At 48.6% G+C, this 19157-nt stretch overlaps 1 protein-coding gene across 1 annotated transcript in view; it reads right to left on the bottom strand.

Moving 5' to 3' along the window:
- MAST3 (microtubule associated serine/threonine kinase 3) overlaps window positions 1–19157 on the bottom strand; it is a 234959-nt gene that overhangs the window by 51825 nt on the left and 163977 nt on the right. Inside the window, exons 14-16 of the mRNA XM_075342574.1 lie at window positions 18701–18909; window positions 17808–17946; window positions 994–1126 (exon numbers count right to left, since the gene is read on the bottom strand). Coding sequence (XP_075198689.1) covers window positions 994–1126; window positions 17808–17946; window positions 18701–18909 — 481 coding nt within the window. The remainder of the gene's footprint in view (window positions 1–993; window positions 1127–17807; window positions 17947–18700; window positions 18910–19157) is intronic.

Genomic DNA, 19157 nt, shown 5'->3' with positions numbered 1-19157 from the left:
AAAATGATATTATCCAACAGTCTAACGCTCCTCAGGTGCATGCCCCATAGACAGACAAAACAAGGTAGGCAAATCTGACCTGCATAATAGCCAGTGTTTGCAAAGGGAAGCGTACCCATAATATGCAAATCCTATTTTCAGATAATCATGTCATATCTAATATTGAGAAATCTAAGCCCGCTTATATGGCAACCTGATCAATGTCAAACCAAACAGAATTAAGCGGGCTTTACACGCTGCGACATCGCTAGCGATTGCTAGCGATGTCGCATGCGATTGCACCCGCCCCGTCGTTGTAACGATATGTGGTGATCGCTGACGTAGCGAACATTATCGCTACGGCAGCGTCACACGCACATACCTGTGCAGCGACGTCGCTGTGACGGCCAAACAATCCTCCCCTCAAGGGGGAGGTGCGTGCGACGTCACCACGACATCACTAAGCGGCCTGCCAATAGATGGGGAGGGGCGGAGATGAGCGGGAAGTAACATCCCGCCCACCTCCTTCCGCATAGCCGGTGGACGCAGGTAAGGAGATGTTTGTCATTCCTGCGGCGTCACACACAGCGATGTGTGCGGCCACAAGACCGACGATCATCATCATACTGGCAGCAGCAGCGATATTAAAGGAAATTAGCGACGTGTCAACGAGCAACGATTTTTCACGTTTTTGTGCTAGTTGATCGTCGCTCATTTGTGTTACACCCTGCGATGTCGGTAACGGCGCCGGATATGCGTCACTAACGACGTGACCCCGACGATATATCGTTACCGATATCGCAGAGTGTAAAGCCCCCTTTACTCTCTAATAAAGAACAATTTGAATGGTATATTTGTTCTGTGAATAGCCTTTCCCCTATATACCTTGTTTGAGTTTTGGCCCAATATGTCTCCAATTTAGCATAGTGACTAATATTTCATCTCTGTGATCATGCAGAAGTCATGATCCATATAGCAGCTGCAAGTAGTGAACAATTTAAGAAGAATACAGACCTGTTTGTCCAAAAACTCTCTCGTGTCTTTCTCAATATGTCCTTCATACAGATTAGTTGTCATATTCATCAGACCAATTTTAGAGAGTCCAAAATCTGTAAGCTTGATATGTCCAAGTGAGGTGATCAGCAAACTGCAAGAACAACATTTCATTTCAATTCTACAAATTCACTCTAATGCCATTTCCAAATGATAGGGCTCATCCACATATTGTGGGTCTGACAAATGCCAACTCAAATAGAAACCGCAAGGGTGAAAAGTAACTCATTTTTTGTATTTATTTTTTCAAATAACTCTTGAGAAGTGATGAGCTCTTGCAAGTAAAAAAAAAAAAATTGCATTTATGCGGCCCCCAAATCCTAGCTTTTCCCCATTCTAAAAACTACCGTTTATACACGAAGGAAATATGAATATTACAATATCAAACTTTTTTTTAACAATGAAGATGTGATCTAAAGGGATCCTGTCACCAGCTTTCTACCTTATATATTGTGCGTGGTGCCTCCGCTGTCCCAGGAAACACCACCTTTTGGCTCTAGGTGGAAGAGTCTGCGCGGGAGGGCATAAAGGGGGTGAAGGAACTCCATTTACATGGTTTAAAAGAGGATAGGCAACACATTGACCAAGGGGTTTAAAAGAGGATAGGCAACACATTGACCAAGGGGGAGATACATAAGCCGAGAAGTATTAATGCAGGGTAAACCTGTTATTTTATGTAATATATATGCACCAATATTCTCCAGATTCTCTTAGTTCCCAAAATATTCTAATTCCTACAGAAACTTCTTCCTGCAGCACTTCTGATTTTAATTGCACATTAACGAATTATCAGACTCTCTGTGGAGGCTTGCTGCCGTCCTCTAAGTTAGCCCGCCTATCGTTCAACTTTAGGAAACTAATTTGAGCCAACTCCCTCTTCCACCTCTAGAGAATAGACCATCGTAGAGGAAACGCATATACTATTTTTCTCCCCTCCACATGGTACACACAAGAATTTACTACTTGTTTGCTTATCCTTAAGGTGCTAAAAAGAGTGGAGGTGGGGTCCATAAATTGGACTTAAAATCAAAGCATACCTCCACTTGAGTTTGCCACAGGTGCTTATATTAGCTTTTGATTAAGGACCCCTCAACTAGGAGTACCTTATCTAAAAAACTTAAAAAAATAGTTTAAGTTAAATACTGGTTCAGTATCTTCAAACATTTCTATGGGAAGCGCAGGGGGCCATGGCGCAGAAGGCCATGATGAAGGGGTGCTGTATTAAAGGAGAGTCCAAGTTACAAATAACAGCTATGCAACTCCATTCTACCCTTACATCAAAGCTTAACTAGTTGGAAAATAAATGGGTTAAATCCCCATCAACTGAGACCCTAAGGAAGCAGTTTGCTGTCAGAGGTAAATTAAGACTTGTCAATGCACAAAGTGGAGAGGCTGCATCTATACACAGAACAGAGGTATTACGAAAAAGGTATTAAGTCTCACATGTTGCTTGCATGACAACTTAAAGAACGGCCTGCAGCTTCAGCTCCTCTGACTCTTAGGGATGATAGGGGTAGAGTTCATTGACCCAGTAGCTATTCCAAATATTTGTTATAATTCCTATAAGGCTTAAGACACACGGCATGAAAATCGGAGGGAGTGAAATGCGATAAAACATCGCATTTCACTCGGACCAATATTAGCCTGTGTGTCAGCACCCATGAGCGATTATTTTCTCAGCCCTAATCGGACCGAGAAAACAATCGCAGCATGCTGTCAGTGTAATGCGATCCTTGTTTCTCTCGCACCCATTCAAGTCTATGGGGAGAGAGAAATATCGCACTGCACTCGCAGTACACCGATGTACCACGAGTGCAGGGCGAGAATGGCAAAAGCCTGCTACCGAGGAGAGAGGGAGATAAATCCCTCCCACCCTTCAGTGGCGACCTGCCCCTCCTCAGCGCCGCCCCGCCCCCCGCAGCTCAGGTCCAATCGCATGATGAAACCTCAGTCACAGCGACACACTTGCATGACACTTGGCTCCCGCTGCCAGCGTGAGCTGACGGGCATGCGAGGATCACATTAGTCCCCCGTGTGGCCCCGGCCTAAGAATCTTTACAATCTCCAGGAATGTCTCTCGAAGGATTTGAAACGCTGGCGTTCCCTACTTAGCTCTTACTTTACGTTATCCTACCAGTCCATTCTCTTAAAATAAATAAAAACTAATTATATCATACCCATAGGTCCCCGGGAGCAGATGGGCTGACATTTATATTAGAACCTTTTTCAGAAGCATTTCTACATCACGTAAACATGTTTTTTTAATTGCCTTTTAATGGTTATCCCTATTCGAGAAATTTTGTCACACTCTTATTTAATCCTGATTCCTAAACCTGAAACTTACTTTTCCAGTCATAGGCCCATTACTCTCCTTAACTCAGATCTGAACATAAGTCTGTTGGCCAGGAGGCGAGTAACTATTGGCTTCCGCAGCTATTCCTTAAGAATCAGGTGGGGCTTGCCCTTTCTGTCAGAGAGGTCAGAAGACTAGTAGATCTGGTTGACATGGTTAACAGAAATAACGATTGGGTCCTTGACCTTAGCCTTGACGTGGAGAAAACAAATGATCAGCTCAATTGGTCCTTCTTATTTGAGACAGGCAAGACTTTTGGCATATCGGACTCTTTTTTTTTTTTTTTTTAAAGGATTTACAACCTTTGTATTACTACAACTCCTGTGTCCATTAAAGTCAATCACACCAAGTTTAAATATAACAAATGGAACAAGGCAGGGATATCTGTCCGCTGTCCCCACTATTTCAGTAGAAGCAAAGCATAGGGTCTGTAAAGAAGGGAATTTTGTTACTTACCGTAAATTCCTTTTCTTCTAGCTCTTATTGGGAGACCCAGACGATTGGGGTGTATAGCACTGCCTCCGGAGGCCACACAAAGCAATTACACTAAAAAGTGTAAGGCCCCTCCCCTTCTGGCTATACACCCCCAGTGGGATCACTGGCTCACCAGTTTTAGTGCAAAAGCAAGAAGGAGGAAAGCCAATAACTGGTTTAAACAAATTCACTCCGAGTAACATCGGAGAACTGAAAACCGTTCAACATGAACAACATGTGTACCCGCAAACAAACCAAAAATCCCGAAGGACAACAGGGCGGGTGCTGGGTCTCCCAATAAGAGCTAGAAGAAAAGGAATTTACGGTAAGTAACAAAATTCCCTTCTTCTTCGGCGCTCTATTGGGAGACCCAGACGATTGGGACGTCCAAAAGCTGTCCCTGGGTGGGTAAAGAAATACCTCATGTTAGAGCTGCAAGACAGCCCTCCCCTACGGGGAAGCAACTGCCGCCTGCAGGACTCTTCTACCTAGGCTGGCGTCCGCCGAAGCATAGGTATGCACCTGATAATGTTTGGTGAAAGTGTGCAGACTCGACCAGGTAGCTGCCTGGCACACCTGTTGAGCCGTAGCCTGGTGTCGCAATGCCCAGGACGCACCCACGGCTCTGGTAGAATGGGCCTTCAGCCCTGATGGAACCGGAAGCCCAGCAGAACGGTAGGCTTCAAGAATTGGTTCTTTGATCCATCGAGCCAGGGTGGCCTTAGAAGCCTGCGACCCTTTGCGCTTACCAGCGACAAGGACAAAGAGTGCATCCGAACGGTGCAGGGGCGCCGTGCGGGAAATGTAGATTCTGAGTGCTCTCACCAGATCTAACAAATGTAAATCCTTCTCATACCGATGAACTGCATGAGGACAAAACGAAGGCAAAGAGATATCCTGATTAAGATGAAAAGAGGATACCACCTTCGGGAGAAACTCCTGAATGGGGCGCAGCACTACCTTGTCCTGGTGGAAGACCAGGAAGGGAGCCTTGGAAGACAGCGCTGCTAGCTCAGACACTCTCCGAAGAGATGTGATCGCTACTAGAAAAGTCACTTTCTGTGATAGTCTAGAGAGTGAAACCTCCCTCAGAGGCTCGAAGGGCGGCTTCTGGAGGGCAACTAGTACCCTGTTCAGATCCCATGGATCCAACGGCCGCTTGTACGGGGGTACGATATGGCAAACCCCCTGCAGGAACGTGCGCACCTTAGGAAGGCGTGCCAAACGCCTCTGAAAAAAGACGGATAGCGCCGAGACTTGTCCTTTAAGGGAGCCGAGCGACAAACCTTTTTCTAACCCAGATTGCAGGAAAGAAAGAAGGGTAGGTAATGCAAATGGCCAGGGAGACACTCCCTGAGCAGAGCACCAGGATAAGAATATCCTCCACGTTCTGTGGTAGATCTTAGCAGACGTGGGCTTCCTAGCCTGTCTCATGGTGGCAACGACCCCTTGGGATAAGCCTGAAGACGCTAGGATCCAGGACTCAATGGCCACACAGTCAGGTTCAGGGCCGCAGAATTCCGATGGAAAAACGGCCCTTGGGACAGTAAGTCTGGTCGGTCTGGTAGTGCCCACGGTTGGCCGACCGTGAGATGCCACAGATCCGGATACCACGCCCTCCTCGGCCAGTCTGGAGCGACGAGTATGACGCGGCTGCAGTCGGATCTGATCTTGCGTAGCACTCTGGGCAAGAGTGCCAGAGGTGGAAACACATAAGGGAGCCGGAACTGCGACCAATCTTGCACTAGGGCGTCTGCTGCTAGAGCTCTTTGATCGCGAGACCGTGCCATGAAGGTTGGGACCTTGTTGTTGTGCCGGGACGCCATTAGGTCGACGTCCGGCCTTCCCCATCGGCGACAGATTTCCTGAAACACGTCCGGGTGAAGGGACCATTCCCCTGCGTCCATGCCCTGGCGACTGAGGAAGTCTGCTTCCCAGTTTTCTACGCCGGGGATGTGAACTGCGGATATGGTGGAGGCCGTGGCTTCCACCCACATCATAATGCGCCGGACTTCCTGGAAAGCTTGCCGACTGCGTGTCCCCCCTTGGTGATTGATGTATGCCACCGCTGTGGAGTTGTCCGATTGAATTCGGATCTGCTTCCCTTCCAGCCACTGCTGGAAGGCTAGTAGGGCAAGAAACACTGCTCTGATTGCCAGAACATTGATCTGAAGGATGGACTCCTGCTGAGTCCACGTACCCTGAGCCCTGTGGTGGAGAAACACTGCTCCCCACCCTGACAGACTCGCGTCTGTCGTGACCACCGCCCAGGACGGTGGTAGGAAGGATCTTCCCTGTGATAATGAGGTGGAAAGGAGCCACCACTGCAGAGAGTCCTTGGCCGTCTGGGAAAGGGAGACTTTCCTGTCCAGGGATGTTGACTTCCTGTCCCATTGGCGGAGAATGTCCCATTGAAGTGGACGCAGATGAAACTGCGCAAACGGAACCGCCTCTATTGCCGCCACCATCTTCCCGAGGAAGTGCATGAGGCGTCTTAAGGAGTGCGACTGACTTTGAAGGAGAGCCTGCACCCCAGTCTGTAGAGACCGCTGCTTGTCCATCGGAAGCTTCACTATCGCTGAGAGAGTATGAAACTCCATGCCAAGATACGTTAGTGATTGGGTCGGTGACAGATTTGACTTTGGGAAGTTGATGATCCACCCGAACGCCTGGAGAGTCTCCAGTGCAAAATTCAGGCTGAGTTGGCATGCCTCCTGAGAGGGTGCCTTGACCAGTAGATCGTCCAAGTAAGGGATCACAGAGTGTCCGTGAGAGTGCAAGACTGCTACCACTGCTGCCATGATCTTGGTGAACACCCGAGGGGCTGTCGCCAGACCAAATGGCAGAGCCACGAACTGAAGATGGTCGTCTCCTATCACGAAGCGTAGAAAGCGTTGGTGCTCCGTAGCAATCGGCACGTGGAGATAAGCATCTTTGATGTCTATTGATGCTAGGAAATCTCCTTGGGACATTGAGGCAATGACTGAGCGGAGGGATTCCATCCGGAACCGCCTGGCGTTCACGTGCTTGTTGAGCAGTTTTAGGTCCAGAACAGGACGGAAGGAGCCGTCCTTTTTTGGAACCACAAAGAGATTGGAGTAAAATCCTCGCCCCCGTTCCTGAGGGGGAACAGGGATCACGACTCCTTCTGCTCTTAGAGAGTCCACCGCCTGCAGCAGGGCATCTGCTCGGTTGGGATGTGGGGAGGTTCTGAAGAACCGAAGTGGAGGCCGAGAACTGAACTCGATTCTGTACCCGCGAGACAAAATGTCTGTTACCCACCGGTCTTTGACCTGTGACAGCCAAATGTCGCAAAAGCGGGAGAGCCTGCCACCGACCGAGGATGCGGAGGGAGGAGGCCGAAAGTCATGAGGTAGCCGCCTTGGAAGCGGTTCCTCCATTTGCTTTCCTGGGGCGTGAGTGAGCCCGCCAGGAATCTGAGCTCCCTTGTCCTTTCTGAGTCGTTTTGGACGAGGAGAATTGGGCCTTGCCCGAGCCTCGAAAGGACCGAAACCTCGACTGCCACTTTTTCTGTTGAGGTTTACTTGCTCTGGGCTGTGGCAAGGAAGAGTCCTTACCCTTGGACTGTTTTATGATTTCAGCCAATGGCTCACCAAACAGTCTGTCTCTAGATAATGGCAAGCTGGTTAAGCATTTTTTGGAACCAGCATCTGCTTTCCAGTCCTTTAACCATAAGGCTCTGCGCAAAACCACAGAATTGGCGGCCGCCATAGAGGTACGGCTCGTAGATTCTAGGACAGCATTGATAGCATAGGTCGCAAACGCAGACATTTGCGAAGTTAGGGACGCCACCCGCGGTACTGCTGGATGCATGATAGCATCCACCTGTGCCAGACCAGCTGAAATAGCTTGGAGTGCCCACACGGCCGCGAATGCTGGAGCAAACGACGCGCCGATAGCTTCATAGACAGATTTCAACCAAAGGTCCATCTGTCTGTCGTTGGCATCTTTAAGTGAAGCGCCATCCTCTACTGCGACTATGGATCTAGCCGCAAGCTTGGAAATTGGGGGATCCACCTTTGGACACTGGGTCCAGCGTTTGGCCACTTCAGAGGGAAAAGGATAACGGGTATCCTTAGAACGTTTAGAGAAACGCTTGTCTGGATGAGCGTCGTGCTTCTGGATTGATTCTCTGAAGTCAGAGTGATCCAAAAAAGCACTTAATTTACGCTTGGGATACAGGAAATGGAACTTCTCCTGCTGTGCAGCTGCCTCCTCTGCTGAAGGAGCTGGGGGAGAAATATCCAACAGTCTATTAATCGCCGATATAAGGTCATTAACCATGGCGTCACCATCAGGGGCATCCAGATTGAGAGGGGCCTCAGGATTAGAATCCTGATCACCGTCCTCAGTCTCATCACAGAGAGACTCTTCTCGCTGAGACCCTGAGCAGTGTGATGACGTCGAGGGTCTTTCCCAGCGAGCTCGCTTAGGCTGCCTGGGACTGTCATCTGAGTCAGAGACCTCAGCTTGTGATGCTTGAGACCCCCTTGAAGTACGGATTAGTTCCAACTGAGGGGGACCGGAGAGCATAGACACAGCAGTGTCCATGGTCTGAGGAACTGGCCTGGCCTGCAAGGTCTCCAGGATTTTTGTCATAGTCACAGACATTTTATCAGCAAACACTGCAAAGTCTGTCCCCGTCACCGGGGCAGGGTTCACAGGCGTCTCTGCCTGGGCTACCACCACAATAGGCTCTGGCTGACGAAGTGCCACTGGGACTGAACATTGCACACAATGTGAGTCATTGGAGCCTGCCGGTAGATCAGCCCCACATGCAGTACAAACAGTGTACACAGCCCGTGCCTTGGCAGCCTTGCGTTTTGCGGATGACATGTTGCTGCCTCCTCAGAGCAGTACAGGGTGTCCAGCCAAGAAGCGACCTTACAGTGCACTATATAAATATATATATATATATATATATATATATATGGTACCAAGAAAAAAGTACACTAATATATCACTGAGGCACTAGAGGGGCCAGCACTACTGTGCTGCTTACCGCCCGCTTAGGAGCGGTGTGTGGTCGCCAGAAATCCCTCTAGTCTGGGTCTCCCAGAGCCTGCTGCCTTTCCCCAGCCAGACCGCATGTGTAATGGCTGCCGGCGTCCTTGTGGAGAGGGGGGGCGGGCCCTGGGCGTACACCGACGAAGAGCGGGAAGTCTGCTTCCCCCTGTGCCTAGTGAGAGGGCTGGAGCATGTAAATAAAGCTCCAGCCCTCGGCGCTGCCAATTGAGCAGCGTCTCTCCCCTACCCTGATTGACAGGGTGGGGGCGGGAACGAAGCGGCGCTAGGCCGCAGAAGCCGGGGGCTAAAGTTAGAAGCGCCGCCGCCGTAAAAGCGCGGTCGGCGCAAAGTCCCCGGCGCACTACAAGTCGCAGCTGCGCCGCCGCTCCAGGAGCGGTCGGCGCCGTAGTTCCCAACATGTAACATCACTCAGCAAAGCTGCAGTGACCTAACCCCAGCGCACAGCGCTACTGTCCCCGGCGCACTATAACGCTCAGCAAGCCTTGAGAGTGTCCGTGCCTGCCGGTGACACAGAGTACCTGAAAGTTGCAGGGCCTTGTCCCTGAACGGCACTCCCGCTCCAAATCCAGCAGGTTCTATGGGTCTGTGGATGGAGCCCGGCCCCAGGGCTTGGGGGCCGGCAAGATCCCACTTCCACAGAGCCCTCCAGGGGATGTGGAAGGAAAACAGCATGTGGGCTCCAGCCTCTGTACCAGCAATAGGTACCTCAACCTTACAAGCACCACCGCGGGTGAGAAGGGAGCATGCTGGGGGCCCCATATGGGCCCTCTTTTCTTCCATCCGATATAGCCAGCAGCTACTGCTGACTACAAACAGTGGAGCTATGCGTGGATGTCTGACCTCCTTCGCACAAAGCAGAAAACTGGTGAGCCAGTGATCCCACTGGGGGTGTATAGCCAGAAGGGGAGGGGCCTTACACTTTTTAGTGTAATTGCTTTGTGTTGCCTCCGGAGGCAGTGCTATACACCCCAATCGTCTGGGTCTCCCAATAGAGCGCCGAAGAAATATAATTTGCAGAGGGCATCCTCCTTAATCTTACTAAATTACACATTATGTTATCTAACCTTAATCCTTTCACTCCGCCAGCTTATTTTCACCTTCCTGACCAGGCCAATATGTGGTGGACAACTGGGGGAGCACACGGCAGGACTGGAAAGGGATGAAGCACTTTTTGACTTGTGGAGCGCAAAATTGGCTGGAATCCATATCGCATTTGGAGAGCTCCTGATGTGCCTAAACAAGCGTAGCTCCCCCACAAGGAACCCCATTTTGGAAACTACGAAACTACATCCCTCAAGGTATTTATCTAGATGTTTGTGGAGCATCTTAAACACCCAGGTGCTTCACAGATTTAAAACATTGAGCCTTCAAAATAAAATAAAATAAAAAAAAAAAAAAAAATTCCCCACAAAAATGTTGCTGTAACCCCACATTTATTTTCCCAGGGGTAGCAGCAAAAAAAAATAAAATACACCATTCAATTTTTTGTGCAATTGCTCCTGACTAAGGAAATTCCCCATATGTGGTGGAAAACTACTCTTTGGGCACACATCAGGTATTGGAAGGCAAGCAGTACTAGTGCAGATTTGGCAGGAATAGACCATTGCAAGCGCAATGTTGTATTTGAAGAGCCATTACTGGTTTTATTTTTTACGCTGTTCACCATGTGGTATAAGTGATTATCGCTTTTTATTCAATGCGATTTTATGAAAAAGCATAGTTTTATGCCACTTTATTTTTTCTTATGGTGTTCACTGAAGGGTTGAAATAGTGTACCAGTTTTATAGATCATGTTGTTCCGGACAAGACAATACTAAATAGGTTTATTTTTCTCTTTACATAAATATATGTATTTATTGGTAAAATAATTTTTTTTCTTTATTTTGTGTTTTAAAAAAAACGGATTTTTGTGTACTCACCGTAAAATAGTTTTCTCTTAGCCATGATTGGGGGACACAGGACCATGGGTGTTATGCTGCTTATCCATAGGAGGACACTAAGTAGATGCAAAGATGTTAGCTCCTCCCCTGCAGTATACACCCCCTGGTCCAGCCAGGCTACTTCAGTTTTAGTACACAAGCAGTAGGAGAAGAAGTAACAAAAAAACGTGAGTGAATACTCATAACAAAAAAAGCACTGAGACAGAAAAAAAGCTAAGGCCCAACAGGGCAAAAGGGAGGGTGCTGTGTCCCCCCAATGATGGCTAAGAGAAAATGATTTTACGGTGAGTACACAAAAATCCGTTTTTCTCTGACGCCTCATTGGGGGACACAGGACCATGGGACGTCCTAAAGCAGTCCATGGGTGGGTAAACAATAAACAAAGCAACCCAAGGACTAGGAACCAGTCCCAGATAGCCAGGAGCACCTACTGAGATAGGTACACCCCTATAGTTTGCAGAATTTTCCTACCTAGGTTCGCCTTAGCCGAAGCCTGGGTATGGACTCAGTAATGCTTTGAAACAGTATGTAGGCAAGACTAGGTCGCAGCCTTACACCTCTGTTCCACTGAAGCCTGATGCCGAATGGCCCAAGAGGCGCCAACGGCTCGCGTGGAATGAGTCCGTAGCCCACTAGGAATGGGCTTGAGTTGCAAGCGGTAGACCTCCTGGATCGCAGCACGAATCCAGCGAGCCAGCATTGCCTATGAAGCTGCCTCTCCTTTCTTAGGCCTTTCAAGAATGAAGAACAAGGAGTCTATGTTCCTAAAGGGGCTGTCCTGGGTACGTAATATCTGAGAGCCCTCACAAGGTCTAGCGAATATAGATACCTTTCCACACTATAGACTGGGTGTGGACAAAAGGAAGGCAGAACTATGTCCTCGTTCATATGAAACGGGGAAGTAACCTTCAGGAGAAAATCCGGAAGGGGGCGTAGAACCACCTTGTCCTGATGAAAGATCAGAAAGGGTTCGCGGTAAGAGAGTGCTGCCAGTTCCGAAACTTGTCTGATGGACGTAATCGCCACTAAGAATGTTACCTTCCAGGAGAGAAGAACAAGAGAAAATTCCTTAAGAGGTTCAAAAGGGGACCTCTGGATACCGTCCAAAACGAGATTGAGGTCCCATGGGTCCAGCGACCGTTTATACAGGGAAACTAGATGGGAAACACCCTTGAGGAAAGTCTTGACTTGCGGATTGCAAGCTAGGCGGTATTGATAGAATATTGAGAGAGATGAAACCTGCCCCTTAAGGGAGCTGAGGGCCAACCCCTTTTGCAACCTGACTGCAAAAAAAAAAAAAAAATCAAGAATTCTGGGGATTGCCAGAGCCATAGGTTGGACATTAGATTCCCTGCACTGGTAAAGGAAAGTTTTCCACGTACGGTGGTAAATACGGGATGAAGGCCGGCTTTCGGGCACTGTACATGGTGGAGATGACCGCAGGAGAGAATCTCGCTCTTGTTAAAGTCCAGGTCTCAATGGCCAGGCCGTCAGCTTCAGGGCTCTGGAGTTCTGATGGGAAATGGGCCCTTGGGTCAGCAGGTCTGGGATGCTTACGAGGCGCCATGAGCAATTGTACTAATTCAGCATACCAGGCGCACCTGGGCTAGTCCAGTGCCATTAGTATCACTGGGACTCATTCTGCCTTGATCTTCCTGATTACTCGCGGCAGCAGGGGCAGAGGCGAAAAACATTTAAGGTAGACGGAAACGACTTCAGGAGACTAGAGCATCCGCGCCAATGGACTGTGGATCACGTGGCCTGGCTAAGAACGCGGTTACCTTTGCATTCAACCTTAAGGCCATTAGATCCACGTCTGGTGTACTCCAGTGAGTGCAGATGTGTGGGAACACTTCTGGGTGGAGAAACCACTCTCCGGCGGCCAGGCCTTGGCGACTTAGAAGGTCCGCCACCCAGTTCTCTACTCCCGGTATGTGTAACGCTGAAAAACACGGACCCCCGTCGATTAGGCCCAGGTGAAGATCCTGAGGACCTCGAGATAAGCTGTCTTGCTGCCGGTACCTCCCTGCCGATTGACATAGGCCACAGCTGTTGCATTGTCCAATTGGACCCGAATCAAACAACCTGCTAGCAGAAGGGGGGAATGACCTGAGCCCGAGAAGATCACGCTGATTTTCAGGATGATTTATGGAAAGGGAAGACTCCTGGGGTGTCCAACGTCCCGAAGCAGTGTGGAGCCAGTACGCTGCTCCACAGACTAAGAGGCTGGTGTCCGTGGTCAGGAGTAGCCAGTCCACTTGGGGGAGAAAAACTCCTTCTCGATATGGAAGAGGACTGAAGCCACCAGCAAAGCGCATACCTGACTGAAGGTGTCAGGTGAAAAGTTCGTCCAAGGAAAAGGGGCTCTTGTCCCAGGCAGCTAGAAGCGCAAGCTGCAGTGGGCGGTGGTGTGGCTAAGCAAGCAGCACACTGCCTCTATAGCTGCCGCTATCCTACCTAGCACTCTCATACTGAATCGTATGGAGTGAGAGGAGTACGTAGAGGGCAGTGTACCGCTTGTTGTAGAGCGGTCGCCTTGTCTTGAGGGGAAAATATCAAGCTTCGAAGAGTGTCCAGGGACATGCCCAGGGAGGTGACGGATTTTGACGGGACCGGGGATGATTTGACTGGAGTCAGAAGCCGCCCTCAGCGGGATAGGCTGCCCACAGAGATCTACACGCTGGTTGAGCCCTTGATGAGGAGGCCATCCAAACAAGGCAGAACAGCCACTCTCCTGGCGTGAAGGGCACTCATGGCGGCCGCCATGACCTTAGTTAAGACCCTTGGTGCTGTGGCAGAGCCGAGGGTAGGGCCACAAATGAAAAAAAAAAAAAAAAAAGAAGTCCTGAACCGCGAAGCGGAGGAACGTTTGGTGAGCTGGAGCGATGGGTATGTGCAGGTACGTGTCCCTGATAGCTAGGGAGGCAAGGAATTCTCCGTTGACCATAAAGGTAATAATGGACCCTAGGAAGTCCATTCTGAATCTCCTTACGTGCACATGTTTGCTCAGGTGTTAGAGGTCCAGGATGGGACGAACTGACCCGTCCTTTTTTGGGGACCACGAGAGGTTAGAATAGAAGGCCTTGAACCTCTCGCCGTCCGGAACAGGTAACATCACCCCCGCCGTTTGGAGGGAGTGGATCGCTGAGGAGAAGGCCTCGTGGTGTTTTGGAACCTTTGGGGGGGGGGGGGGTTGAGAGAAAAGACTGATCAGGGGATCGGGTCCAGAATTCAATGTGGTAACCGGAAGACACAAGGTATCACACCCATTTGTGGTCTGAGGCGGCCGCCCAGATGGAGGACGACGAGATTCCTCTGTCTTTGTCTAGACTGCCAGGACGAGGTGGACTCGGGGAGGGCTGAGAAGGTCGGGCCCTGCGTGTCTAGTAAAAAACATCGTGGGCTAGAGTTGGGGGAGGGAGGTACTCTTTTCCTCCTGTGGCGTCAGACAAAAAAAAAAAAAAAGTCTGTCCAGACGATCGGCAAACCATCAGTCTGGAAACGAGTACTGTGAGAGGCTTCTTAGAGACAGAGTCCGCTCTCCATTATCGGAACCAGAGGGCCTTACGGATGGCTATGGTATTTGAGGCGGCAATAACTACTGCGCAGGTAGCAGCGCCGAGGGAGGCCTGCATGAGCTCCTCTGCTGTCGCAGCAATGTGAACTGTTACATCTGTGAGGATCTGAGGGAAACTGGTAGTCCTGGTGCCCGTGCGACCCACACGGAAGGGGAGAGGGACCCGCGGCCTCGAGGCAGAGCGATTGAGCTGCTCCACTTGTCTGTCTATCGGGTCCTTGAAGGAGGATCCATCAAGTAAAAGACAGGAGTGGTCCTTCAGGCAGGCGGAAGCCGGGTGAGGGTCCACCGAGGCCGGATCAGCCCAGCCCTTAGAGACAGCTAAGCCAAAAGGGGTACGGATGAGTTTACGGATACCAAAGCGGCGTCAAAAAAACTTTTTTTTTTTTTTTTTGAGGTTTCTTCACCCTTTTAAAGGAGACCGCAGGGTCAGTAGTAGTGGATGGGAGATCTTCCACATGCAGAGTTTTGGTTGATTGCTGCAATAAGGGAGTCCATCGCAGCTTGATCGCTCGGGGAGGTTGAAACTAAGGAATCATCCCGGTACAAACATCATTCCCCTTCCTCCGGCTCCTCAGAGACCGCGGAACATGTGGGAGAACCTCATCTGTGTACCCCAGAGGGAGAACCATGGGGGTCATGCCCTTTTTCTGATCTGCAAACGGTGACGCAGAGGGCTGATTCTTATCAGAAGGACCCTCTATAGAGGTGTCATCAGGCTGCGTTCTGTCCAGGGGCCCCGAGGGGTGTGAGGACGATGTTGCATAGCCAGCACCAGGTTCTGGGAACTGTGCCCATTCCGGGGGACTGGGAGCCGTAGGCTCTGGGCTGGCAGCGGTTGCTGCGGTGGTGGCGGGGAGGGGGGGAGCTACAGGGGCACCGGACTCACAGAAGGAAGAGGTGCCATCATCCCCTAGTAGCTCAGCATCTTATAGTTGTTGCTGTAGTTGTGCAGAGCATAAAAACATGTGACTGCAGCCCCTGGCTGATGAGCCACAAACTCTGATTGTAATGGGGGAGCAATGCTCTGCACAAATAATGTGCAAGTGAGGCTATAACTCAACCAGAACCCTGATGACCCCTCCCCCCCTCCTCTTCTGGGAAGGAGGAAGCCAGCTCTGAGAGACGCCCACAGGCTCTGATCACAACAAGAGGGAACAATGCTCTGCAGATCCTGTGTGAGGAGGGTTACGCGCGCTTTCTTATCGAGTGTCGGAGGGGACGGGGCTTAGCTCTGACAAGAAGGCATGAGAAAATATAATAAACAAAAAAAAAATGGTGGGAAGGGACTCCCCTTTCCCCCTCCAGCCCTGCACAATAATGGTGGACAGACAAAACTTTATAAGTGTACCGCAGCTGCACTGAGCCCAGGGAGCTCTCCCCTCCCCCCGCCACAGGTGGAATGCTATGCAGGAGTCTGCAATCACAGCTCATGTGCATCCAGTCAGTGTGACCTTTGCTCAAATTCAGTGTGGAGAGTCTGACGCCTACTGGCAGAACTTGTATCAATTCAGAGCCTGCCAGAGGGACTGAGGAAGTTTTCATCTGCTCTGGAAAAATCGGAAGGATCTCACCTCAACTCCTGTGGGGATGGCAGTCTGATGCCTGCTGCCTGGTCACACTGGTGCGAAGCGTTTATCAACTCAGAGCCTGCAAGAGGGGCTGAGGAAGTTTTCATCTGCTATGGGCTCTGGAAAATCAGTGCCATGAGACCTGTCGTCCAGTGAGTAACAGCCCAGGATCCAGCGTCGCAGTAGGGGTACGGGGAGGCGAAACTCCGCGTTCCCGCCTGTTGATGGTTTTGGGAAATCGGTCCCCGAAGGAAACAGTCGCCCTCTAAAAACAAAAAAATTCTTGCTGCAGTAGTCTGCAGAGATGTGCCTCCTATAGACACTAAGCTTAAACTGAAGTAGCCTGGCTGGGCCAGGGGGTGTATACTGCAGGGGAGGAGCTAACTTAGTCTACTACATCTACTTAGTGTCCTCCTATGGATAAGCAGCATAACACCCATGGTCCTGTGTCCCCCAATGAGGCGTCAGAGAAAAATATTTGTACAATTGTACAGTCATGTGCGTTGCTCAATGAAGGAGACGAAACACGCGTTGGAGGCAGACATATGAGCCAGTGATCATATTATACAGGTACTACATGACTATGCAAGTTCATGGTAAATTTATACACTAGCAACACTTTGTTAATGATTATATAGCATATAAAGTGTGTGTGTGTAATATGTATGTGTAATATATATATATAAACATATATACACACACATACATACATTCACACATACATGCATAAATACACACACTTTATATGCTGTTTAGGATACATTGATTCACCGCTGGACTAGAAATAACCACGGTGATATAATTATTACTGTAATAATGGTTTCCCTTCTGTAGTTACCACACTGGTGGTGTTTCATGAATTCTACTACTTTTATAATTTAAATGTATATCAAAATTGGGTCGAGAGGTCTATATTCCTGGTCTAATATAAGTACAGGGGTGATAACCATTTTTTTAGTGGCTCCCTGCATGTATGTGTAGACACAGAAGGGCCTGTCAATCTAGAACAACAGGTGGGCAGAAGTTTGCATTAGGCTGTTTTCACACCTCCGGTTTTAGCAGAGCCAGTCAATCCAACTCTAAAACCTATGCAACGGATGCGGCGACAATACCGCATCCTTTGCATAAGTTTTTGACATGCGGCCCGTCCGGTTTTTGCCGCTTGTGGCACGCTACTGAGCATGCGCAGTGGAAAAAACCGCATGCGGCGGCCGGATGTGGTGTTTGCCGCAGGACGCTGCATGCAGCGTCCATAGGCATGCATTGCAAATCGCGCCGCATCGGCCGGATGCGGCACAATGCGGATTTTTTTGCCGGACAAAAAAACATGCCAGGCAACGTTCCATCCGGCCGCCGTATCAGCTAAATCTGCCGCATGTGGCAAAAACCGGACCGAATGCAAGCCCATGCGGCACAATCGGGCACTAATGAAAGTCTATGCAAAAAAAAATGCAACCGGCGGCAAAAAAAAACTGTTGCGTTTTTTCTGCAAGGCGCCGGATTGTGCCGCACAGGAAAAACCGGATGTGTGAAAGCAGCCTTATACAGCATTTTTTCTCCAAAACGCCACAGCTTTTCATAGTGAAATGTACATATTTGCGGAGCTCATCTTCGATTCATGCTGCCTGTGGTTCAGGCAGCATGAATTATCTGATTGGTAAAGGATCCCTTTAAGATCGTTAAAAGAAATCCATGTCCTCATTCTAACTACTTAAGCCTTATTGCCATGATGTATCACACACACACACACACACACACACACACACACACACACACACGATGCCATTCTCAATAACATGATAACTACTAACTTGTCAGGTTTGAGGTCTCTATGAACGATTCCATAATTGTGCAGATATTCCAATGCCAGGACGGTTTCGGCAAAGTACATGCGACTCATGTCAACAGGAAGAGGACCCATGTTCTTTAAGAGCGTAGCACAATCGCCACCTGAGAACAAACATCTTATGTAAGATTGCAACAAAACAAGAAGGATGTAGAATTTCAATAATATCACCATTATGATGCACTGGACAATAAAAGTTTCCACTGCAAAATAACAGGATTATAGCCGCAGAGTATCCGGTATTGATGGAGATAGTTTAGTAGAAACTGAAAACTATAATTTCTCTCCAATAAAAAAGTTACCATTCCTATTGGTCTCAATGACCTCAACAGTTGAGTCCTTTTTTATAAAGGGCAAACTATGTTTTAATGGTTTCACCTGTTTTGTGTAAGAATTATAAAATAATATTGGCCTTATATATTAGTATTTTTTTCAAGACAGGATTAGATGTAATAAAATTCTGGAAATAATGGTAAATTAGTGCGATTTATGAATTGGTTACTAAGCTTCATCTCATGAGCATGTATGACGAATAAAAGACTATTGAATTTGCTATTAGCGAGTGCTGCTTTCTACTGATGTCTTGCTGAAGAAACTTATTATTATCTAGGACTGAACACCACCATGTCTGACTAAAGCTTCTGAAAGAGTGGAATCTGATATTAATTACTATTTGTGAGCAGTGCCAGCATTTTCTATTCCATATTCTATCAAGCGGTTAGAATTTATAAAAGTCAATTACATTATTACAAATTATATACTTATATTCTAAAGATACATCTCAAGACCAGATGAAGAAAAGGAGTAGCACATGAAAAGTAGACTTAGCTATTGGGTTGTGCATTACTGTGTACATACCCTCCACATACTCCATGACCATGCAAAGATGTCTTCGCGTTTCGAAAGAGCAGAACATGCTGACAACAAAGGGATTCTCAGCAAAGGTTAAGATGTCTCTTTCAACAAAAACTTGCTGGATTTGGTTTCTTAGGATCAAATTTTGCTTGTTAATCTTCTTCATGGCAAAGCGTTGGCGAGTCTCTTTGTGTCTGACAAGGTACACAGCACTACCAGGAAAACAAAAAAAACCCAAAAACCTTTCATTATTTGACTCACTGCTATAAATAAAAAAAACTAGACAAATAGGATTAAAAGGGAACCCGTCAGCAGATTTGGGGCCTATAAGCTGCGGCCACCACCAGTGGGCTCTTATATACAGTATTCTAACATGCTGTATATAAGTGCCCAGGCCGCTGTGTAGAACGTAAAAATGACTTTATAATACTTACCTAAATGGTCGGTTCGGTGCAGATGG

Source organism: Anomaloglossus baeobatrachus, chromosome 1, assembly GCF_048569485.1.
Source record: "Anomaloglossus baeobatrachus isolate aAnoBae1 chromosome 1, aAnoBae1.hap1, whole genome shotgun sequence".
Classification (NCBI taxonomy): domain Eukaryota; kingdom Metazoa; phylum Chordata; class Amphibia; order Anura; family Aromobatidae; genus Anomaloglossus; species Anomaloglossus baeobatrachus.
The sequence above is the reverse complement of the archived record's forward strand: the minus strand, read 5'-3'. Positions and strand labels throughout refer to the sequence as shown.